Source organism: Lutra lutra, chromosome 7, assembly GCF_902655055.1.
Source record: "Lutra lutra chromosome 7, mLutLut1.2, whole genome shotgun sequence".
NCBI lineage: Eukaryota > Metazoa > Chordata > Mammalia > Carnivora > Mustelidae > Lutra > Lutra lutra.
Window position 1 is genome coordinate 142699697 of NC_062284.1, and position 24677 is coordinate 142724373.

At 59.1% G+C, this 24677-nt stretch overlaps 1 protein-coding gene across 1 annotated transcript; it reads right to left on the reverse strand.

The window, feature by feature from the left end:
* Nucleotides 1–1215: 1215 nt before the first annotated feature.
* SLC25A29 (solute carrier family 25 member 29) lies at nt 1216–14755 on the reverse strand. Its single transcript, XM_047738383.1, has 4 exons — nt 14418–14755; nt 8139–8182; nt 3305–3388; nt 1216–3001 (listed from the first exon to the last, which is right to left on the reverse strand). The coding sequence occupies exons 1-4, from the start codon at nt 14449–14451 to the stop codon at nt 2252–2254; spliced, it is 912 nt and encodes a 303-aa protein (XP_047594339.1). The 5' UTR covers nt 14452–14755; the 3' UTR covers nt 1216–2251.
* Nucleotides 14756–24677: the final 9922 nt, after the last annotated feature.

Sequence of the window (24677 nt, forward strand, 5' to 3'; positions counted from 1 at the left end):
GTATATTTGTAGGTTTTTTTTTTTTTAAACACATTTATATATTACTTATTCCAAATAAACATAAATTCCAATCAGGGAGAAAATAAGATGTCCCAATTCATTAAAAAACCCACAGCTCGGGGCGCCTGGGTGGCTCAGTGGGTTAAAGCCTCTGCCTTCGGCTCAGGTCATGATCCCAGGCAGGGAGCCTGCTTCCCCCCCCTCTCTGCCTGCCTCTCTGCCTACTTGTGATCTCCATCTGATAAATAAATAAAATCTTAAAAAAAAAAAAAAAACCAAAACCCCCACAGCTCTCCCGATCCTTCCTGCCTGACTCGCTGGGAATGTTCTGCCACCAGCACCTGGGGCGGGAGTGGGGGCATTTGCCGGGTCTCTTTCAGAGGAAGAAGTGAGAGAGATGGGGGTGGGGGGATCTCCACAGGTGGAGGAGCTGTTCCCTGGGACTCCAGGGAGGGGACCCTGGGGTCACCAGCCGGCTTCTGCAGACAAGCTTGATGTCACAGGCTGATGCAGGGCATTAGGCTGGGTGGGGTGAGGCAAAGACACAGGAGAGCCGGCGCCCTTCTTGGAGAGCTGGGGGCTCCCCCTCTCCTGCCCTCCCTTAAAGTGGGAGTTGTGAAGGAAAGAGACTCCAGGCCCGCAGCTATGGAGACGCGGGGTGGGGCACTGCCTCCAGGAAGGTGAGCAGCAGTGAGGGTGGGCACACAGTGAGACACCCCTTTGGCAAACGAAGTCTCCTCCAGGAAGCCCTCCAGGACCTCTTAGGCTGGATTAGGTCTAATCTCATATAAAAAAAGATCCACTCACCTCTGAGAGCTCCGCTTAGACCTCCCCTTCCAGCCTCAGCAAGTGTCCCCTCTGTGCCCTGACCATACCTCCGTACCCCAAAAAGCTCACAGCACACACTGTCTGGCCTGCCCAGGTGAAGGATGAGCAGGGCCCAGGCCTCCCACTCCTAGGAAACCACAGACATCTGAGGAGCATGTGCTGAAAGGCTAACACTTTGCCCAGCACTTTTGTGAGCTTACTCCCCTCATCCTCATGCCTACGTCAGCCCCATTTTGCAGATGAGGAAACTGAGGGCGTGGACAGACGCTGGCACGTGCCCAGGTCACACACTTCTGGCTGCCATCAGGCCAGAGAGCACAAACCCCCAAGCCGGCCCCTCTGACTCCAGGAAGGGGGTGGGGAATGGACACAAACAAGGCTTCACTCTTAAGAAAACAAAGAATATTTTATTCCTTCAGCGGGTTCTACACAACGACACCACGTGAATAGGGTAGGAGTCTTGTCTTCCTTGACCCCAGTCTCCCTCCTGGGAGACCGTATCCCACTGCCCAACAGGCTGAGCCCTGCTCAGGGCAAGGGAGGCCACAGTCACCTCCAACTTGTGCAAAAGCATCCGCCTCCCTGTGCAAATACACGGCCACGCTGTACCGTGTCCACTAACAGGCCCTTCCCTCGTGGCCTCATGGGAACACCAAGCATGAGGAGACTCCCTGGGAGAGACACCATTTGCTGGGGAGTGGCGGTCCTCCTGTGCCCACGTCCTTGAAGAGACACAAGCTCAGCTCGGGGAACCCCAACCAGCAGCCAGAGCCCCACACAGTGGCTGACCAATGTCCCCATTTTACAGAAGGGCAGCCTGAGGACGGCGGGGCGACCAGCCTTCCCCTCCCGCAGCTGGATTTCACCGCGGAGCTTCCCTCCCCCTGGCCCCTGCCTGGTCCCCCATGCCAGCCCCTAGGCTACTACGGGGTCACCAGCAGGGGCACTCCCCTCTGTGCCACGTGGAGAAGCTGGAGTGCATCAGCGGAGTGCTGGGTTCTGGGACACCAGGAGGCACCCGGAGCTGCCTCTCCGTCCCTAATACAGAGACCGGACAGGTGGCCGAGGAGTGCCCCCAGAGCTCTGCCAGGGGGATGATGTGAGGTTAGCCGCTGGATGGCCCATCGGTGCAGCATCGAAGACCCCGCGGTGGCGGCGGCCAGGATCCCAGGCAAGGGCTGGAGAGTCGGTGGCGACTCCCGGAGACCCCAAGTGACAGCGCCAGGCTCCGCGCTGACACGCCGTCCTCTCGGAGCTCGGTGACCATACAGTGCGGGCAGGAGGCGCAGGAGGCTTCCTGTCTCGGGGCGGAGACCGCCGCGGACGTCAAGGGCGCGGCCAAGGGCACCCCCGCCTCCCCCCCCCCCCCCCCCGCCCGCGCGTGGCAGGCAGCCCAGGCCCGCTGGCGACCCTGGCGCCCGTCTCACAGGCTGGAGGGCTGCGCCAGGCCAGGCCCCGACGGAGCGGCGGGCGCGGCGTCGCCGTCCGGCCGGGCCTCGGGGCCGCGCGCGTACGTGAGCACCACGGTGACGGTGGCGAAGGTGGCGGCGTTGACGGGGAAGGCGCGCAGCAGCGTGGAGGCCAGGCCGCGCGTGAACACGCGCCAGCCCTCGGCCTGGTAGCTCTGGCGCACGCAGTCCACGAAGCCGCCGTAGCGCGGGGCGCCGCGCAGCCCGTCGGCCTGCAGCCGCGACTTGACCACGTCCACGGGGTAGGTGGACAGCCAGGACAGGATGCCCGACGTGCCGCCCGCCAGCAGCAGCTTGGGCACGAGCAGCGGCTCGCCGGGCTCGCAGCCGAGCGCGCGCGTCAGCACGTCGTACGCCAAGAAGTAGACGCCGAAGCTGGGGGTCTCGCGCAGCAGCGTGGAGCCCATGCCCCGGTTCACGCCGCGCAGGCCCTCGCGCCGGTAGATGTGCGCCAGGCAGTGCAGCGAGCCGCGGTAGGGGCGCGCGGGGCCCGCGTCCTGCAGCTGCAGCCGCGTCTTGGCCAGCTCCATGGGGCAGCAGATGACGCACTGGATGGCGCCCGCCGCCGCGCCCGCCAGGAACTGGTGCAGCGGCGTGTCCTGGCCCAGCGCCCGCAGGGTGTTGCCCTGCACGCCGAACACCAGCGCGTTGATGAAGGTGAGGCCCATGAGGGGCGAGCCCAGGCCCTTGTACAGGCCCAGCACCTGCGGGGGGGAAGCGGGGGGCACACGCGCGCGTCAGACGCGCTCCTGCTCCTGCTCCAGCTGCCCGGCCCTCCTCCCCTCTGCGACCCCCGCGTGCTCAGCCCCAGCCCACCCCCACGCATTCCGGAGGACCAAGCCGAATTCTCCCAGGAGCCATGTCCTCAACAGCAGAGGCCTGGGCGTTCGCACCTTCCCCTTTCCCAAGTCCCCGTTGTGCCCAGACTCTCCCTCTTCTTTTTTCAGGTCGAAAGCATTCGAGAAGCTGCTTCCCCACCGCCAACCCCCTGGGCCCAGGCCACTCACACTCTCCTGCTTGATGATTGACTGGAAGCAGTGCAGGGTCCCTCGGTACTGAGGCTTCTCCGGGCTCTGGACCTGAAGCCGCACCTGCAGGGACAGGACCCCGTGAAAGGCAGCAAGCCGAGCCAGAGCTCCCAACCGCTTGCCCCAGCACTCAGGACAGCCCAGGGAGGCTCCCTCGGGGAGGCCCAAGGCTGGACGCTGGAGGAAGGGAGCCAAGGAGCTTTCTGTGGCTTTTGAAGTCCAGGATGGGGCTAGGGCCGGGTATCTGTGCCTCCTTAGGGAGGGTATCAGTGGGCAAACGGCCACAGAGACAGCCAGCTGCAGAGTGGGTAGAGGGTCCCCAAGATCTCAGACAGGCAGAGGCTAAGCTTCTCACTGCATTATGTCTGCATGATGTGCGGACACTGGGACATGAAGCATTTTCCCAGACCTCCCCACTGTCCTGGTAGCAAACCGTGGCCGATGCCGGGGGGGGGGGGGGGGGCTCCCCACATAATTCCCATCACCCAGCTCCCCTTGGGGTCCGACAGTGCCACAGTGGGTGTTAAAAGCAGTGAGCGTTGGACTCCGAGGGACTCCTGCTTTCTGCCAGTAGACAGTGTGAGGACAGCGGTCCTGAGTTAAAGCAGCGACAGGAGAGCAGCTCATCGCCTCCTCTGTGACCATGTCACCACCTTCGAGACCTAGGGGTTCATGCCCAGCTGCCCTTGGAGCCCTGTAGTCCAGAACCTCCTACTGTGAAAGTACTCTTTGTTGACAGAGAGCTTATCTCGGTGATAGACAGCCCGGCCTCAGAGTGGGCCTCAGAATCCAGGTCACGCGGATGGGGGGTGAGCTGGGTTAAGTCCCGTTCCCAGGGCTGACTAGGAAATCGCAACCACAGCCAGGGCCACAGCACGAACACCCCTCCGCGGCTGGCAGCACCGGAGGGCCTAACCCGGGAATCGCCAGCCGGGATGGGTGGAGTTACCCCCCCCCCCCACTTCAAAGATGGGAACACTGGAGGCTCAGAGAGGTTTTGCACCTCAGCAGGGGCTGCCTGTCCTCTCCAGTAACGGGAGTGGCCTAGCTGTGTCGGTCCGTCGGGGCCAGAGTGGGGAGGGGAGCTGGCAGGCAGGAGCCTTCTGCCAGATGCACTTACAGAAGAATGCTTTTGAAGCACAAAAAAGCACCAAGGACCTCTGCAGCTGGCAGCCCCTGCTCTGCGAAGCGGCTGACATGGAAGCACACCCTGCAGCGGGTCACCCCAGCGCCCCGTCCCACCCTGGCTGCCCGCTTGGCCAGGACCTGGTGGGGGAGGGGTGCATGTTCAGTGGAGAAAAACAAAAGGACTTGAGCAACGTGTTCGTAACATATTAACACCTTAAGACTTCATAACCTGTTACCCCCTTGAGCTCTGCTCGAGTTGTTTTCGCCATGTGAGGTTTTTCCCTTCCCTCCCATGTTGTGGGGTTTCTGGTGGGACATTTCTCCTGCTCATGCAGTCACTAAACGGGCCGTGGGAGCAGAAACCACGACTGCGGGACACGTGGATGGTGGCCCGTGGTCTCCGCAGCTCCCAGCTCTCCACCGGCTGAGGCCCCTGACATGAAGACCCTTTGGTCCGGAAGGAGCGGATTTTTCTTCACCAGCCCCACCTGGGTGCCCACCCCAGGACCTGTGCAGGACCCTAGCTCAGCTCACGCCCTCCCTGTCCCCTGCCAGTCAGGAGGAGGAGAGGTGTGGCGGGGTGTGGTTCAGGCCCGGGGTCTGGATCAGCAGGGACAGAGGACAGAGAAGAGCCGGGTTCCCCTGGTCTATACTGACTAGCTCTCCAGGGTGAGGCTTATGCTTGTCTACAGCAAAGTCACACTTTTGCTCCCCGTGCAGAGAGCCCCTAGGAACATAAAATGTCAACATCACATCCAGGCACAGAGCCCCCAGGGCCTAGCCCCTCCCCTGCCCTGGGATGGCCACTCCCCTGTGAGAGTAGTTTTACACTCAATGACCCTGCTTACTGTCCTGTCCCAGGCAGAAGGGGGAGGGGCTGCGAGGAGGACAGGGATGGGGGGGCCTCCTGGGGACCCTGTTCTCTCCCCAGACATGTGCTTCGCGATGATTACTGACTCATACACTTGGCATGCGGGCACTTTTCTGTGTCAGATTTCAGTTAAAACAACAGCAGAGCTACTGAAGTAAATCCCACTTTTGCCAAGCACAAGGGATATATATGGGTCTGTGTACATTTCTGTTTTTCAGCAGAAATCACTAATGAGGGGGCTCCTGGGTGGCTCACTGGGTTAAGCGTCTGCCTTCAGCTCAGGTCATGATCCCAGGGTCCTCAGATAGAGCCCCAAATTGGGCTCCCTGCTCAGCGGGGAGTCTGGTTCTCCCTTTCCCTCTGTTTACCCCTCCCCCCACTTGTGCTCTCTCTGTGTCAAATAAATAATCTAAAAAAAAATCACTAAGGATTGGGGAAGAGGATCTATGAAGGACTGTTTTTTTTTTTTCTTTTTAGTTTATATGTCTCTATAATGGTTAAAAATTTCTTCACAACATATGTTACTTTTGTACTAGAAAGCCAACCAAAGAACTGTGTACAGGCCTGATGATGAAATTCATTTAAAAAAAAAAAAAAAATCACATGCCCCTGGCAGGCACAATGGTGGCGGGGGATCCTGGAGGAAGTGTACAGAATGGGAAACACGACTTGTCAGTATGAAGAAAAGGTGCTCTTCTACCTGGAAAAGAGCCAGTAAAAATTAAGGCCATTGCGGAGGGCGCCTGCGTGGCTCAGTCGGTTAAGCTTCTGCCTTTGGCTCAGGTTGTGAGCCCAACATCCTGGGCTCGAGCCCTGCATCCACTCTCTGCTCAGCGGGGAGCCTGCTCCCTCTCCTGCTCCCCCTGCTTGTCCTCTCTCTTTCAAATAAGTAAATAAAATCTGAAAAAATAAAAATAAGGCCATTGGTGACATAGCATTAAGTTAAACCAAAGGAGCACGTTCCCTGATCAGCACAGTGAGAGGGGTCATGAGCTGGGTGACAGAGGGGATTCCTGGGGGCAGGTTTTTTCCTATTTGTAAGAACCCTGGTTTATAAAGACACGTTTGCCCAGATGTCATGCTGGTGGAATGCAGTGGCCAAAAGAAGTCACCAGTGGATTTCTTCAAAGATCACCCTCCGTGGGCGAGGTAAGGGCTGGGCAGGGGTGTCCAAGGGGCAGGAGCCCTGTGGGGTGGAGAGGGTCCGCCCCCCTCCCCCTGTCAGTGCTGGGGGTGTGGCCATGGCCCAGGAGCTCAGAGTGGCCAGGGACTCCAGGACAGAGTCCTCCCAGGCCTGGGGGCACTGAGGAGGGGGAGTGGGAGCGGGGCTAGCAGAGGGCTGAGTCGTGGCTCAGAGAGGCATGGCCCCTGTCATGCGGAGTTAACGAAGTGAATCCATAGCCCCTTCTTGGCCGGATACAGAGGCATTTACGACATGTGACCACAAGCTATAAGCACAGCGGAGTGGGGGCCGGTGCCAGGCTGGGCTGCTTTGGCCTGGGGGCGGGCTTCATGGGCTGCCCAGGCAGCTGTGCCCAAGCAGCTGTGCAGACGGGTTCTCAGCAGGCTCTGGGGGGACACGGGCTGCCGTGTGGCAAGAAAGCCTGGTCCTTCAGCCTTCTCCCGAAATTGCAGGTGATGGGAGAGATTTGTGCTCTGCAGAACCAGCATTCCGTGTAAGCCCAGCCTGACCGTGGAGCACCCAGCATCACAAGGGCCTCTGTAATCTTGCCCAGCGCCTCACTTGGCAGACGAGAAGCCTGGGCCCTGAGGTAAAGCAGCTGCCCAAGGTTACACCGCGGATGGGCTAGCAGGGGGCCTGGGCCCACATAGGGCCTCAGACAGAATATGTGCAGGTCAAAGCCAAAACATCAAGCCAGGCCCTCATGCCCGCGCTGAAGGCAACCCCAGCCCTGAGGTCCCGAGTCCTTTCCTTGCCCAAGGACCACCTGACTTCCACTGGAAAAAGAGGGGACAGGAAGTGACCTCAAACTCAGCTCGGGCTGACATCCTTGCCTTCGCTGTCTCCAGTAGGCACTGCCAAGTTCAGTGTTTACAGTGGGTTACGGGGTCTGGCCTGCTCTCCGGCTGCTTACAGCTCGCCCTGATTCCCTGGGGGGAAGCCTGTAAGGAAAACTCCAGACGTGGCTCGTTTCAGGACTTAAAACCCCATCCACAGGGAGAACATTCTATTTGGGAATTTGCAGCTGGACAACATGGACCTCCTTTGTTTCCACTGCGAGCCTCTGAGAAGCTGGATCTGGACAGTTTACAGAGGAGGAGCCGCGGAAGGAGCGCCCGCCCCGCGCCACACACTGGAGCCGTGGACTCCACGCGCGTGCACACCAGCCCCTGGGAACCGATGGCTCAGTTTCACGCCAGTGGGGATCACGCCATTCAGAGATCATGTTCATGGGCAATGCTGGCAAGTTCCGGTTCTTCCGTCCTGTATTTTCTCTCTGAAATGCTCTTTCTTTCAAGATGTCCGGAGGGCTTCTGCAGGGAGGAGCCCCCGCTCTGAGCAAGGGGAAGCCTGTCCTTCGGCCTCTCAGGCTCAGGGCTCACCGTGGACCTCCAAGTTTAGCTCTGAGCTGGGAGGTGTAAGGCCAGACCCAGAAGGAAAGCGGACACGCTGCCGTCCACCTGGGTGTCACAGAACCCTAAGTCTACCTTTATTCCAGAACCTCTGGGAAGACCTCGCAGGGGTTCCCTGGTCACTGGAAAGGGGCCTCCAGCCAACCCAGCCCTTCAGGCCCTGTGTAACGTCTGCGCCTCCACAAAGACCTGAGAGTAAAACCGGGACAAGACACTCACCTTGACCGTGTCAAATGGGTGTCCCACGAGCACACCTGCCACACCTGGAGAGAAAAAGGAGGACCGTCACCCAGATGCCTCAGAGATCTGCAGTGTGGGGGCTTCCGGCTCGGAGGACCGCCTGGGAGCCTCCTGGTGGGAACACAGAACGTTTACAGGTGCCTACTGTATGCAGGTGCTTCTGAGCACCTTTGTTCTCAGGTCTGCATGAACAGTGGGGTAAGACGGTGACATCCCTGAGGACAACCCAGGATCTGTCCAACTCACAGCTGGTGTCTCTCCCTCCCCTGCTACTACCTGCACTTAACAGTTGTCTCCCCCGCCACCGCCGGGCTCCCTCCCACTCCCCTCCCCAGCATGGCGAGGGACCCAGGGGTTTTGGACTTGGGGCCAGAGAGTCATGCAGATTTGAATTTTCAGTCTGCCACTCAGCCGCTGGCCAAGCTCACAGGGAACCCAGGCTCTGTGGCTCACTGTCCTCACCTGTGCTGGGTGTGAGCATCGGCTCTGGCCACCCCCTCACCCTGCAGGGCTGACCCAGGGCCAGGGGAGAGTATCAAGGTATTACAGACACTGGCTGACCACTCCCTTCCCTGCAGGGGAGTCACCTGCGGCCCAGGGAGTCAGCACCAGACTTTGTGATCAGGTGATATGCATCTGTCCCAGCCAGGCCCCAAACCCAGCCCCACCTCGAAGGACAAAGGCGCACTCTCCAAGTTGGCTCCTGTGCCTTTCAGAGTCCTGAGTGCTGTTCTCAGGCAACTATCCCTGGGAGGCAGGCACCTTGCTTCCCCAGTCACGAGGCTCAGTGAGTTGGCCTGCCCCGTGCACCAACTCCCACACCTTCCTCCCTAGAATTCCCTGTGGGAATCTCTTAAGGTTCCCTTTTTACTGCTGGAGCATTTATAATTAAGACAGGTACTATTTGTTGAGTGACAAACGGTAACCTCTCTACCTGGGGTCACTGTTGTTCATTTTGCACGTGTAGTAACTCTCCCTCTCACATGTAAAGAAAGGACTATTAGCCCATTTTATAGATGCAAAACAGGAGGCTGAGAGACTATGTCTATGTTGCACAGCTAATAAGTTGGTGGGGTGAGGATTTGAACCTGGAACTTCTGGGCCCGGGGCCCTCCTCCTTAACCACTCATCTCTCCTGCCTCCTGTCGGGGCTGGGTATCGTGGTGGTGGGCGCCCCGAGGTTAGACGGGATTACTATGCAGCCGCTTTCCAACCTGTGATCACTGTAGGGGGTCCTCTCCATCCTGTTCAATGCTTTGGGCCTTAGAATCCACTGTGTTGGATACTAACTTAGGCCGATCCTGCTTTCTTTTTGGTTATGTGTGCCTGGTATAGCTTCATGACTAATTTCCAACCTGGTCCTACGACTTTGTTTTCCATACTCCTGGAAACAAGCTACCCGCTCGGCTCTGGTCTCTGCTCCCGTCTGAAGCGGTCTCTGATTTTGCCAAGATGGGACATCTGACCTGACTCGTCTTACTTTATGTGAATTCTTCTTCTTTTTTTTTTTTTTTTAAGATTTTATTTATTTATTTGACAGAGAGAGATCACAAGTAGGCAGAGAGGCAGGCAGAGAGAGAGGAGGAAGCAGGCTCCCTGCTGAGCAGAGAGCCCGATGTGGGGCTCGATCCCAGGACCCTGAGATCATGACCTGAGCCGAAGGCAGAGGCTTTAACCCACTGAGCCACCCAGGCGCCCCGTGAATGAATTCTTTTACTCGTTTTCCTTTTCCACATTTTTGCTCAGGCAAACGGCCATTTGTCCTCCCCCTGCTTGTTAACGTGCAAATTCAGCTAAAGGTTACTTCTTATTTCTAACACTTAGAATTATTCTGTAGACACAGGATAAGAACCGTCATGCCCCCAAGGTTCTTTCTGCCCCCACAGCTCCCCATCCCACCCCAGTAAGAGCCACCCCAAGAAGGTTCCCCACCCCAGTAGCTTTCCCTTCTACCCCCAACTCTCCCACACCCAGAGACCCCACAGACTCAGAGCTCTTCCCTGTCCTCCTCACCTCTACCCCCTCCTGCGGGTCTCTACTCTGATCAAGTGCCATTTGCTTGCTGCCTTTCTGGGTTATTTTTCTCGGAGGGAACATATACAGCAATGAATAGTCTCCGAATTCCCGCTTCTCTGCAAAATTTATTTTGTTAACACTGTTGGGGAGCCACGGTCCTGTGCTCTGGTGAGGCTCTCAGCCCGAGGCCAACATCCCAGAATCTTCTGGCTCCTGGTTTCCGCTGAGAAACCTGTTGCCGGTGCATTTCTTCTCCTTGCCAGTAACGTACGCATTCTACCAGGAAGCCTCTGAGATTCTGTCTGTAGATTTCAGGAATGTCATTGAGATGCCAAGGGTGTGTCTTTTTTTTTTCTTTTTTTTTTTTAAAGTAACCCTGCCTGGTACCATACCAGCACTTTCACTCTGAAGACTCAGGCCTTTTTCTTATCACAGAAAATTTCCACTCTTATGTATTCATCCTTCTCCTTCTGGAACCCCTAACATTCACAGCAAGACAAAAAGGCATCCCCAAGGCATCTTGTCCCTTGAGACTTCTATACCTGCGTCTCTAGTCTTTTGAGACGCACTTTGTTTCTATCTTTTGCAAGCCACCTTCTTTTTCCTGTCGTGTTGTGAATTTTCTAAATTTGAACAGCCTAGTTCTAGAATTTACTTTCTGGGGTTGTAACTGATGTCCTGGGGTTTTGGAAACCTGACACTTGGCTGGGGTGTGCTGTTTGGCCTTGATTCTCTCTCCAGCTGTGGGCCCCTCTAGCCCTTCATGCCCTCCCTGGTCACCCAGGCCTAGTTGTGGGGTCCCCAAGAACCACACACATAAAATGCTGGAGGTCCCCTTCCCGTGAATGGACCCTCTTGCCTCTGGCCCCAGACCCGCTCAGGTTCCAGACCAGCCTTAATCAGCTTCTGGAATGGGAGGGGTGACCCCTCACCCCACCAGGCTGGTTGGGAGGCCCCACCAAGGCCTCCCCAATGGCAGCAACTTGCATTCCTACTTTCCCCAGAGGCTCAGTTCACGGCCCTCAGGAGGGCCTTCGGGCCTCACCTAGGACATCCCCATTCACAGGAACAGAGAGGGCCTTGGGGCCTGCCTCCATCCCAGCCTCCAGTCCCCCAAAGCTTTGTCCTTTTAACCTCCCAAGTACCTTGAGAGCCAGGAAGCTGTGCCAGAGCAGCTCCCCAACAGGTCACTGAGGCAGCACAAGGGGACCCTTTCTTCTGCCTCCAAAGCCAGTGCCCACTGCCTTACATAAGCTGGATTCTTAGAGGCACCCATCATGGCCCCTCCAGGGTGGGAGAGGGGACCACCCTCCCCAGGCAGGGTTCCCCGCCCCACCATGGAGCTGCTCTCCCCACCTCCTCCTATTCACAGCTGGGGCATGGAGAACTCCATTCAGAGCACAGGGCGGGTGGGTGGGCTGAAGACCTGGGACTGACCCCAGGTGGGGAGTGCGGGCAGCCTTCAGACCATCCCACCACGTGAGCACCCAGATGCTGTCAGTCAAGGTGCCTGCCCCACCTCCCGGAGGCGAAGCTTAAGTGACCCCACATTCAGCCAATCAGAGGTGACCTATTGTTCTCCCGCCCAGGAATCTGAATCTAAAGGGACCCCAGGCCACCAAAGGGAAGCACCGTCATCACCCTGCCCTGAGCCTCCAGGCCTGGAGGATCCCAAGCCGAAGGAACTGGGCAGGGGCCTTGAGGGCCCAGGGGTCCGAGGTGGGAGCGCTACCTGCGCATGGTTCCCAGACAACCCCTCTATGCAGGCTAGACATGCCAGGGACCCAGAAGGCAGGCAGGGGACACAATCAGGTCACTGTCCCACTAGTCCGTCCCCTTCTCAAGACCAGGATTATTTGACCCAGGAATTCTCCTGGGTCAAATAAAAGCAGGAGAGGAGGGGCACCTGGGTGGCTCAGTGGGTTAAGTCTCTGCCTTTGGCTCAGGTCATGATCTCAGGGTTCTGAGATCGAGCCTCACATAGAGCTCCATAAGGAGCCCCACATCGGGCTCCCTGCTCTGTGGAGAGCCTGCTTCTCCTTCTCCCTCTGCCCACCACTCTGCCTCCTTGTGCTATCTCTCTGTCAAATAAATTAAATATTTAAAAAAAAAATTAAGAAAGAAAAAAGCAGATGATGGGGGGGGGGAGAGGGGGCCAATGACCCTCACAAAGAACGTGGCAGCCACTTCCATCCTGGGGGACTCTGGATTCCACAAGCACAGCAGGGAGGTAGGGGCGCACAGCAGGGAAGTGGGGCTTACCAGCAGCCCCTGGCTGGATCCCTGGAAGGCAGTGGGGGCGGGGGCTGCCGCCTGCAGCTGGGTGTGGTTCTGGACTCTAATCTAGCCCCAACCTTGGAGCCTGGACGAGATTTCCTAGGTGGGCCTGGTAAGGATGGACAGAAGGCATTCCAGGAGGGGCCCTTTATGAGTAAGAGCCTTGAGTGACTGAACACGCGTGCCTGGGAGGATGGGTCCCCGTTCAGGCCTGGCCTTACAATGAGCAGTGCTACCCCAAACCCTGCAGCTCGCAGGGTGCTCCCAGGACACCTGGGAGAAATCAGAAGGAATCCTGCCCTTCTGGGGAAAGAATTCACACTCCTGAAGAAGTTGGGAAGCCATGGGACAGCCCACCCTCACTGAGCCATCACTTGGTGGGGGAGTGGTAGAGGAGGGCCTGGGGCCCAGCAGGAGCCGGCAGGGGCAGGTGCAGCCACAGGAGGCTAGGAGGAAAGACAAAGTGGGGTCACAGTGTGGGGGATAGGGGAGCTGAGAGCTAGATTTGCAGAGGCTGCCCCCCCCATATCCTGGCCTGGGCTTGGGAGAAATGCACCCATTTATGAAAAGCTCTGGGGTTTTCCCCCTTCAGCAGACTCCAGCCCCGTGGTTTCCTGAAGCCTGACTGGGTAACAGTCTAGGAAGTTCTTAAAATCTCTTCACACATGGGGCCCCTGGGTGGCTCAGTGGGTTAAGCCTCTGCCTTCAGCTCGGGTCATAATCTCTGGATCCTGGGATCGAGCCCCACGTCGTCCAGCTCTTTGCTCGGCGGAGAGCCTGCTTCCTTCTCTCTCTCTGCCTGCCTCTCTGCCTACTTGTGATCTCTCTCTGTCAGATAAATAAATAAAATCTTAAAAAAAAAAAAAAATCTCTTCACACATATCACTTCCCTGGCACGCTCTCTTCTCTGCCAGTCTCCTCCTGCCCAGAGCAGGAAGCTCAGGCTGCAGAGGCCATTGCTAGTCCCTCCTTTGCCTCCAGGGAGCCCAGCGCCCAAACCCAGCAGATAGACCGGTGCTGGAGGAGAGAAGCCCGCCATCAGCGCAGGACCCCGCCGGGGGTGTCGCCCCCGGCGACTCTGCCGCCTCGGTGCGGAGTACCTGCACTGAAACCTGGCTGGCAATTAACACCAATCGAGTGAATTAGCTCTCCAAGTAAAAGCAGAGAAACCCCAAGGCACAACAGGGAAGCGGCCGCCCTGGTGTCCCGGGTGGCCCACAGCAGAGCCAGGACTGCACAGTGGTTGCCGCTCTCTCGGGGACACAGGCTTGGGGAGGGCCCTAGGAGCCCGGCGCGCGTGAAGAAGCCCCACACCAGTGACACGCACGCGTGAGCACAGGGGCTAGCCCACGCCGCGTGTCAGAACCACGCCGCCACCTGGGTGGAGTCGCCCCCCAGCAGCTCACGGAGCGGCGTAGGAAGGCGCGGCGTGCCAAAGCGTGACTCGGCGCCTGGGGTCCGAACGGCGCCCTTCAGGGCCCTCCAAGGCCAGCCCTCTATGGGGTCGTACTGCGGCCCCAGCCCCGCCCAGGCATCTGCGGGGGAAGAGGCTGCAGTCAACCCCAAACTTCTCCGGCCCTGGGAGGGGACCCTGGTGCGGGTGGGCGCGAGCTGGGGATGCAGGAGCCGGTGAGGCAGATCCGCCGGAGGCCTCGGGCTAGAAGCGCGCACCGGGCGGTGGGGCATCCTGCTGGGAGTCCCCGCCTTGGCCAAGCCACCGTGCAGCCCCGGCGCCCCAGACCTCTCGTCTGGACGTGCCTCGATGGGTTTAAACGACGCGGACTGCGCGCTAGACTCCCTCCGGGCCTGCTGTCAGTTCACGCCCGCGAGAGCCCCGTGACACGAGAGCATTGTCACCCCCATTTTGCAGGCGACGAAACCCCGACCCGAGGGTGGGCCGCCGGGGCCCCGGGCCCGCAGGTGAGCCGGCCTCCCACCCCGCACCGGAGCCGGCCGCCTCCTTACCCCCAGCGCATCCAGCAAGGAAGTCGAGCGCCATTGCCGGGTCTCCGGTGTGGCCGCCCTTCCTCCTCGTCCTTCTCCTCTGGCCCCTCGCCGGGCGGGTCACCGTCGGGGATCCCCCGGGCACGGGGGATTGGGGCTCGGCCTGGCCGCCGCCTCCTGGCGCGGAGCCCGGGGCCGGCCGAGGTCGGGGGCGGCGGCGGCGGCTCAGCGCGCGGCTCCTCGGTCAGCGCACGACCCTTGCTGACCGGCTCGCTCGCCCTCGCGGCTGTCCGCCCGCAGCCCGTGGTTCCTCACCTCGGACCGCGCGCCCCGCCCCTCGCGCCTGCCGGCCGGGCCCCGCGGGGTGCAGAGCGCGGCCAATGGGCGGGCGAGGAGCGGACAACACCCCGGGCCCTGCGCGCAGTCGCCGCGCCTCATTGGCTGGGCGTGTCCGGGGCGGGCGGGGTGGGGGGGACGTAGCGGGCCGGGGAGGCGCACGGGCGGGGGAGGCGCACGGGCGGGGGAGGCGCACCGGGCAGGGGAGACGCACGGGCGCCGCAGACAAAGAATGTGCTTGGTGCGCCCGCCCGCGCCGTTCCGGGCGGGAGAGGCGGCCCGGTGCGCGCGGCGGCGGGACGATGGGGCCGGGCCCGGGAGCGCGGGGTCTGAGCGCGGCCTGTGCGGGGCGGGAACCTCCCGGCGTGCGCGCGACGGGTCAGCTGAGCGGGAGGCGGGGTGTGCTCGGTCTGGACCCGGCCCGGGGATCTGGGGCCTGAGGCCAGATCCCGACTCTGCCGCCAAACCTCTGGTCCCTGCCCGTGTAATGGGGACGCGGGCGCCTAGAGCCAGGATCCTCCCAGGCTCGGACACCACGAGCTGTGATGCCCCGCGGGCGGCGAGTCGCCCCTCCGCCTGCACTCCCGCCCGGCCCGGTACGCGGGATGTCCGGGTCCGAGCGCGCCAGCCTTCCCGGGCGGCGGGGAGGGAGCTGGAACAGGGAAGGGGGCCGTGGGGCGCCCCTCGGGGGTCCGCACCTGCCCGCGCGCTGCGGGGACGTGGGAGCCGCGAAGGGTGCAGAGCCGGGCAGGTTCCTGGATGCGCCCAGAGCCGCGCGGCGGAGAGGGGGCACCGGAGGCCTCGGGACTGGGCGAGCCGGGCGGCGGGGGAGGCGGGGGCACACGATGGGGTCAGAGGAGGAGCCGGTCCGACGCAGTCCGCCCGGGGAGAGAGTCCCTGAGATTGGCAGTGGCAAGGACCCCTGCCTGTTCAGAGACCTGTCCTTCCCTCCTTCCCTCCCCCATCGCCTCAGGAGGCCTGGACTGTCCGGTTGGGACTGGACTTGACTGGGCACTTTCTCCTCCACAATGAGGGTGAGATAACACCTTTCAGGCCTGGGGCCCAACTTCCTTCTTCATGGCCCTGTGGTTGGGACCACACTCCCTGCGGTGTTTCCAGGTCATTGAAGATCCCACAGTTCTTTTACTCTCACTGTACCGTTTCTGAAATCGCGAGGGGGGTTACAATGGATCTGTACCCAAAGTTTTAAAGATTATGTATTTCTGGTGCTAGGGGGTATCAGCTAAGCCGTGATCCATGGTGATCCAGAGGCCACCAGGAATCCGACAGTCACCAGTCACGTGTGGTTTCCTTTTATTCTTTAAACTCTAGACAGAATATTCATTAAGCAGAGACCCAAACCCAGGTCTGCTGACTCCTAGTCCAGTGCTCGTGATGACTGGTGGGCCCTGAACTAGGGGTCTGGAGGCCTGGGTTTGAATATCGCCAGCCTCTGACCTCAAGGAGCCAGAAAAGCAATAACATGGGCCCCAGGAGAAGGGGGGGGGTGTGCTTGGGTGGCTGGAGGCCTCCAAGGCCTGACAGTTAAGCTACACCCAGGTGACTCACCCCTAGGGACACTTGTCCCCTGGTTGCCAATGCCCCTGGAGGTGGAGCACAAGGCCTGCAGCAGCTACCTCTGGTTTTGGAGGCTTGAGAAGAAAGTCATGTACCTTAACAGGCAGTAGGTCAGAACTCTATGATGGGACAGCTGAGAAGGAAACCAGGACGATCCGACCTGCTTTATGTGTGTGTGTGTGTGTGTGCGTGCGTGCGCGCGCCCACAAAAGATTTATTTATTTTAGAGAGAGTACACAAGCAGGGGGAGGGGCAGAAGGAGAGGGAGAGAATCTCAAGCAGGCTCCGACTCCCCCCCGAGTGTGGAGTCCCACGGGGGGCTCCCTCTCATGACGCTGAGGTTATGACCTGAGCCAAAACCAAGAGCCGGATGCTTACCCAACTGTACCACCCAGACACCCTGCTTTACATATATATTTTCATCTATATATTTAAATTATATTATATATGTATATATTTATATGTAAATATATTTGTATATATAAATATATGTGTATATATACATATATTTTTATTTGTTATTTTTTAAAAGATTTTATTTATTTGACAGAGAGAGAGAGCACAAGTAGGCAGAGCGGCAGGCAGAGGGAGAGGGAGAAGCAAGCTCTCCACTGAGCAGAGAGCCTAATGTGAGGCTGGGTCCCAGGACCCTGGGATCATGACCTGAGCTGAAGGCAGCCACTTAACCCACTGAGCCACCCAGGTGTCCCTTTTTTTTTTTTTTTTAAGAGAATGCACGTGCCTTGCAGTTAATGTCACGCTTGGGGCAGGTAGTATGAGCCTGGACTCCCTGGGAGTCATCAGCCTGACCTCCAGGGACTGGTGGCAGTTCAGGAGAGACCAGAAAGGGAAAACAAGGAAGTCACGGTCAAGTAAACGAGTGCGCAATGCCTGTATTTTGAAGCCTGTATTATGACATCAGCAGTCGGGTTTTGTGTCTGTTTCATTTCCTGAAGGTAAAATTAGAGCACAGAATGTGGTGGTTCAAACCCCTCACCATCCCCAGCGCCCCAGGCCCCACCTCTGTTCCTGGGGAGGCCACCTGGCAGGGCTCCTCTCAGGCCCCAGACTTTAGGGGGCAGGAGGGGCTCAAGGCCAGAGCAGTGGCAGGACAGCAAAGGAGGGAGGGAGTGTGACAGGGGACTAGGGATCAAGCCAGGTCACTGAAAAGTGAGTGGTGCAAGTTTTTACTTTGTACGGCCTTTTTTTTTTTTTAAGATTTTATTTATTTATCTGACAGATGGTGATCACAAGCAGGCAGAGAGGCAGGTGGAGAGAGAGGGGGAAGCAGGCTCCCTGCTGAGCAGAGAGCCCGATGTGGGGCTTGATCCCAGGACCCTGAGATCATGACCTGAGCCGAAGGCAGAGGCTTTAACCCACTGAGCCACCCAGGTGCCCCACTTTGTACGGCTTTTATAATTTCTAACACAATATGGGTCCCGTGCGGAAGAATTAGAAACACCAGCAGGAATAGAGGTGAAGAAAACTCACCTCTGTTTCTCGCCTCCCAGGAGTCACGTGGATTCAGTGACCAGAGGCTGTTTTGACCCTGGTGAAGTGGGGTGAGGAGGGCAGGGCTGTCAACTGACTCCCCATTCACTTGGGGTAGAACCTACGTTCAGTGCCTCTAAGCCCAAGGTGACCTGGCGCACACCCATACTCCAAGCCCATCATCACCCCAGTGCTGTTGCACAGGCCGCTTCCTCTGCCTGGGAAGCCCTTCCCTTGCCAGGATCGCCTCCAGAACTCAGGTCCCTGTTCACTCCTCACCTCCTCACGAGGGGCTTGGCTGGCCTCCCCCATCTACCGCAGACAGCTGTCCGCCCCTCCCCACACAACTTTCAACTCCTAGGGTGACATTAATTTTCTCCTCTCTCCCACTAGAATGTGAGCTCTACCAGGGCAGGGGCCTTCTCTGTCTTCTTTATTAATCCTAAACAAGGCGGGCACACAGCAGGTACTCAATAAATGTGCAAGCTGACAGAATCCGAGCTGTGGAAGGTGATGGACCCTGGGTGGGGGGTGAGGCCAGTGGGAGGCCCCGCCGGCCTACAGCCTGCAATGAACCTTCTCCGGGGACCTGTGTTCTGTGAAAAAGAGGTGAGGAGTGCTGGGAGTTTGGGGTGATCCTTTTTTCTAACATGTATTTTTAGAATTAAAAACTTAAGAAAAAAAGTTTCTTCCTGCTAGGCTACAGTCGGCCCTGATAAGGAGGCAGAGAGGTGCAGAAAGGGGGACATAGCTCTCCTGGCCTGGGGAGTCTGTGTGTGTGTGTGCACGTGTCCCTGCAGAGCCAGATCCGTGCACCCCTGCCTGTCAGTTTTGACTCGAGAGCAGGAGTCACAGGGGCACGTGGGTGGCTCAGTTGGTGAAGCATCTGACTCGATCTCAGCTCAGGTCTTGATCTCGGGGTTGTGAGCTCAAGCCCCACATTGGCCTCCATGCTGAGCTTGGCGCCTACATTAAGAAAAAAAAAAAAAAAAAAAAAGGCAAGGAGTCACGTTGCCAGCTCTGGCAGGGCGAGCAGGCAGCTGAGGAGCCAGACCTGGGTGAGGGGAGCGAGGCCCTGGCCCGTCCTGCTGTGGGGCCCCAGCCACAGGCTCCCCATTCCAGATCTCCGGGATTGGAGTTTCCCAGGATGCTGGCTAAGACACAGCTTCCTAGACCTAAGGAATCAGACTCCGGGAGCAGCGGGTCTGGGTCTCAGAGCCTGAGGGGCCGGGGACCTGATGGGGACACCCAGCCACTGTCCTCACAAGTCCGTGGGGCCCAACGTTCTCTCGTTAGGTAGATGTGAAGTGATTGCTGGGATGGAGTCAAGCCCAGAGTCGCTGGTGTGCTGCGTGGGTGTCCAGCATCTTCATGCTGTCGGGTGTGTTGCAGCCTTCCACACGCTTGCCTCTCCGGGTGAGCCCTGGGCCTCTCTTGTGCGTGGCACCTTTCCCAACCCACTCGGCCTTAGAGTGGTCAAGAGACCGGAGCGAGGGGGGCTCTGGCCAGATAAGGAGATGACCAGAAACTCAGTATAAATAGACTCATAGCAAATGTTTCAAGGTTAAAAGCAGAGCATACAGGGGGCCTGCCTACGGGTGCTCCCAACCCGGAGGGCCCCAGGGGTGATCCACAGTTTGGGCTGGGCCAGCCCGGCGGGACAGAGGAGCCAGGCCCGTGGCGCCCAGCCGTGTGTGGCAGACATCATGTGCCCGCCGCTCATTCAGAGGTCGCAAGGCTCGTGGGCCCCCTGGAGCCCCACCCTCCAGGCTGGCGCTGGGGCCCAACGTGAGCCAGCCCAGCTCTGCCCTGCCTGGGGTGCCACACTGTCTGGGGGGCGGAGGAGCAGACCATTGTCCCCAGCCGAAGGGCCATGTAAACGGGCACCTGAGGGCAGTGTGCCCCCACCAGGGCCCTGGGCTGGGCGGCCAGGTGAGCTGGAGTTGGCACCACGGGAGGCCTGAGGGGGTGTGACAGCAGGCAGAGAACGACGCGTCCTGAGCTCTGAGGCGTGTTGGGACAGTCATGGACCTGACGGGCAGGCCCACGGGGAGCACAGGTTTGGGGGGAAGCTCCAGAGACAGGCAGAGGATGGGCCACATACCCTCAGCTTCCTGGAATCCAGGAGTGCGGGCATCTTGCAGGAATCCTGGAGTCAGAGTCCCCCTATTCCAGAACCTCTCACAGAAAGGCCTTGTGCTGCCTCAGTGTCCCTCCTCCTGCACGGCTCTCCTCCTGTCATGGTCGCTCAGCCAGGCAGCGTCTTCCTGGGGCAGCTGCCCGGGGACAGTCCCTTCCCTCCCCAGCCAGAATCTCCCCTCTGTCACCTGTCCTGCTGCTTCGGGCTCTGTCCTCTGGAGTCCCTGTCCTCAGCCCCCTTGGGAGCCGGGCCCTCGGCTTCTATGCCAAGTGGCAGGGAGCATGAGGGCTGGTGAGGGACCAGGTGTGCCTCTGAGGTGTACCCCTCAGGGGGCTTGGAGGTCTCTCTCTCTCCTCTCGTTCACCTCGTCTGTGTCCTTGAAGATTTTCATGTGCCCGCAGGGGCCTCCCCCATGAGCCTGTCCTCAGGGTCCATGCTGGGAATCACACTGCCCTGCACTCCTGTGGGTTCCTGCTGACATCATGAGCAGCTCCGAAGTGCCCCTTCCTGGAAACCTCCGTGAAGCCCCAGCGGAGACAGGCTTCTCTGGGCGGCGGGCTGGCCACGTTCACCTGTTCCCATTCCTGCCTCTCTGGGGCGGCTCGAAGACCTGTCCACTAATCCTTCCACATTGCCCTCTTCCAAAGTCCCCTCTCACCGAGCCTGGGCTGGAGTGTCTGGGTCACCTCCAGGGAATAGAAAGCAGTAGGAAGGGCGCCTGGGTGGCTCAGTGGGTTAAAGCCTCTGCTTTCGGTTCAGGTCATGATCCCAGGGTCCTGGGATGGAGCCCCGCATCGGGCTCTCTGCTCAGCGGGGAGCCTGCTTCCCCCTCTCTCTCTGCCTGCCTCTCTGCCTACTTGTGATCTCTGTCTGTCAAATGAATAAATAAAATCTTAAAAAAAAAAAAAAAAAGAAAGCAGTAGGAATGACCGCGTGTCACTTCCGAGACAGTCACCGAGGCATCGTGGCCACCCCCTGCCTCCCCATCTTCGATCTCCAGCTCTGGGGGGTATGTTGGGAGCCACGTCGGGAGTCTTCCTGTGGAGAGGCCCAAGGGTCTAGGGCCAGCGACACCCGCCTCCGAAGGTGGGTACATGCTCACTCCCCGCCTCCCTGGGGCCGTGTGGTCTGCAGCCACCTGTGGGGCATCACAGAGATCCCAGCGGAACATGGCAGGGCAGAGCCCCGAGAGGACGCTCTCGTCTCCTGTCCCATTTTTATAGATGGAGAAACCGTGACTCAGGGCAAGGTGGCTTGCTCCCGGTCACAGAGTGACTGGGTGAGAACCAGGGCTCTCCTGATCTTGGAGCCCCGTTTCCTGGAAATGCCAGGGCGGCCAGTCTCTGGAGCCAGCCTAGGTCCCCAAGCCCACTCGGGGGCTCCTGGCCCATGTCCGTTGCCTGGAAATCGCACTGCCCTTCCTCGACCTCTCCAAATCCTACACCTAAGTATGTGAAAATGGAAGATCGGGTATCTTTGACTTGGCCGTCTCCCTCCTAGAGTGTACCCCACGGAAACAAGGGAAGACCTCAAAGCAGGCCTGTGGGAGGACTTTTTGTTCTGAGCTGGAAACGAGCCAACTTCTATCAGTCGTAAATTAAATCACTGCGGCGACACGTGGCGCGCTGACGGCCTGCCAGGCTCAGCTCCCAAGGCTTTCCAGACGCTGACCCCTCAGGACTCCCATAGCTGGACGGCAGTGGGTGGTGGAATCCCCACTTCACAGGTGAGGACGCTGAGGCCTAGGTTCCCGGGTCACACGTGAGGACGGGCAGGACCAGGGCCAAGCCTGGGTCAGCCTCTGTCCCCGCCCCCTGGCCAACCCTCAGCCACACCGCAGGACATGCACAGTGGGGAAGTTCTCGGAGCCATGGTGGGCAAGGCGTCCCAGGCACGTTGGTAACAGAAAGAAGCAAACCACAAAATGACAGTGAAAAAGGAAATGTGTGGGGGCGCCTGGGGGGGTTCAGTCAGTTGAGCATCTGACCTTGCTTTCGGCTCAGGTCGTGATCTCCGGACGGTGAGATCAAACCCAGTGCTGGGCTCTGGGCTGGCGTGGAGCCTGCTTGAGATTCTCTTTCTCTCTCTGCCCCTCCCCCTCCCCAAACAAAGTAAAACAAAAAACAAAACAAAAAAGCGACAGAAAAGATAATGTTTATGTTTGCCTGCCTTTGACTAGAAAGTAGGACCCAGACCTGAACTGCGAGGCGTTCGCTTTGTGTGCTCCCTCTCATCAGTCTGGATTTAAAAAAAAAAAAAAAAAAAAAATAGGGGCACCTGCGTGGCTCAGTTGGTTAAGTGGCTGCCTTCAGCTCGGGTCATGATCCCAGGGTCCTGGGACTAAGCCCTGCATCGGGCTCCCTGCTCAGTGGAGACCCTGCTTCTCCCTCTCCCTCTGCTGCTCTGCCTACTTGTACTCTCTATCTCTCCGTCAAATAAATAAATAAAATCTTTTAAAATTTTTTAAAAAATAAAAAAATAACTTAGAGTTATAGTTTTTCGTATCAAATGTAAAAATTCATTTTGGAATGTGTCTAGCCCCTTGACAGGCAAGCCCCTGTGCCCAGTGGGGCCAGCGCTACCCCCTGTTCCCAGAGCCCTTTTCGGTGGCCCAGGCTGGGTCTTCCTATGCGATGTCTGTCTCCTCCTGGAAGACCAGCCCCGGGGGTGGGGGGGCCGCCACTCGGAGGGGTTCTGGTGTTGGCGGAGGAAGGCCTAAAGCCGGCCTTGGTGCTGATCAGTAAAGCTGCTTGTGGAGAGGAGTGGCCCCGGAAGGTTCCCTTGGACTCTGCCTTTTGCTCTCTGCCCAGCACCCAGAGAGGTAACGCTACGGGCCCAAGGCCACCCATCTGGGAGAGGCGGAACCCGGAGCCAAACCCAGGCTGGGGGGGCCCCGCCCGAGCTCTCCCCAGACCAAGCGGGCCTCTCCGCAGCCAAGACCCCTGCCTGCCCGGCCACCAATGGCCCCTTTGCCACCTCCTGTGTCGGCTCAAGCCAGGACGGGCAGGTTTCCCCCGACTCTGGTCATTCATTTGTATTTCCCACCGTCAGTCCACTCACCCCCCACCCCGCCACCCCATCCATTCATCTGTCCATCCTGCAGTCCCTCTGTCTGTCTGTCCATCCCTCTCTCTACCTATCCCTCCACCCACTCACCACCCCCAAGCCGTCCATCATCTATCCACCCATTCATCCGCCCTTCTGTCCTCCCATCTGTCCATCCATCCATCTGTCCGCCCGTCCGTCCACCGGCTTGTTTTCCCCGCCAGCATGCCCCCTGCTGGGTGCTGTGGGCTCAGAGACGGGTCTGGCACGGCCCTCCCTGCCCAAAGCTCACAGCAGGCTGGGGAGCTGCCGCCCCAAAGGGCGAGGTGGCATGTTTTCCAGGTTGGCTGAGGAGAAGGGTGAAGTTTGGGCACGTTTGTCCGGGAGACAAAGGGCAGGTGATACTTGGCGGCAGTGACAGGGGAAAACACACTTGTCTTCTGTGTCACTGTCTTGGGCTACCCGCCCCCCCCCACTCACTCCTTGTCTCCTCCCTCCTCTGCCTCTGTCCTTGGAGCTCGCTGCTGTTTTCCGTCTCTGTGCTCTCCTCGCCTCATCTCTTGGTGTCTGTCTCCCAAGAATGTAAGAGCCACGAGGCAGCGACTCCTGTCTTGCTGTGGTCTCAGAGTTGGGCTTTGAATGCCAACAGCCCGGGCGGGACGCCTGAGTGGCTCAGCTGGTGAGCCGTCGGCCTTCGGGTCAGGTCGTGATCCCAGGGTCCTGGGATCAAGTCCTGCATCGGGCTCCCTGCTCAGCCCGGAGCCTGCTTGTCCCTCTGCCTGCTGTGTTTGTGCTCTCTCTCTCTCTCTCAGTCTGATAGATAAATAAATAAAATCTTTGAATGCAAACAGCCTGGTTCCCAAGCGATGGTGAGGCTGGGCATCCGCACACAACTTGTGTGCATTCCATCCTGCCCTTTGCCCTCTGACATGGCCGTCGCCACTGCCAGCCTGTCCCCCCTTCACCCTGCAGTGGCCAGGCAGGCAGGGATGGGGCTGCCCATCCATCAGCACCCAGCCTGTTCAAGGCCGGCCTGCGTCCACCCGTCAGAACACAAGAAAACAGGCAGACACACAGTTCCTGACCCGAGGGCCACCCGGATGAGGCGGTCTGAACCTTGGATCCCTCCACTCTGGTCCCGCCAGCTTTCTGGCCAGCAGGACACTCACTCTGTGTGGCCCTGGGCACGTGCACAGTCTCCTTAAGCCCGAGGGCCCCTGCAGCCACCTTGCAGCGTTGCCGTAAGGCTCATATGGGAGAATGTGCTGAGCCCCTGGGAGGGCCCACTGGGTGACGGCCATGGGGACAAAGCTCATGGGCATCAGGGCCTGGCCCTCGGCATCAGAGAGGGGCTGGTCATTCCAGAGTATCTGGTGATCACATCTGGCCCCGTCACCTGCATGGCCTTGGACAAATCCCCTTTCTGGGCCTCAGTGGTTCCATCTGTAAAATGGGGACCATCAGCCCCACCTCCCCTTCAGGAGCGCCCTGGCTTCGTGAGAGGCCCAGTCAGCAACGAGGCCGCTGGTCCCTAGCAGTGGGTCCCACAGGGCTTGGGGCCCTCCGGGCTTGGTCAGTGCTGAGTGCTGGGGGCTGAGCAGAGGTAGATCTGGCGGGGCTGGGGGAACGGGAAACCAATGTGGGCACACACGGACAGCGTGGGGTCAGGGCAGTGTGAAGGGCACGGGGCA

What these genes read in the sequence shown, in the direction of transcription:
- SLC25A29 (XM_047738383.1), bottom strand. Translation starts at nt 14,451, where the DNA reads ATGGCGCTCGACTTCCTTGCTGGATGCGCTGGGG. An exon ending in ACCCATTTGACACGGTCAAG is followed by an intron (nt 3,389 to 8,138) that starts GTGAGTGTCTTG and finishes CTGTCCCTGCAG; the next exon opens with GTGCGGCTTCAGGTCCAGAG. An exon ending in CAATCATCAAGCAGGAGAGT is followed by an intron (nt 3,002 to 3,304) that starts GTGAGTGGCCTG and finishes TCCCCCCCGCAG; the next exon opens with GTGCTGGGCCTGTACAAGGG.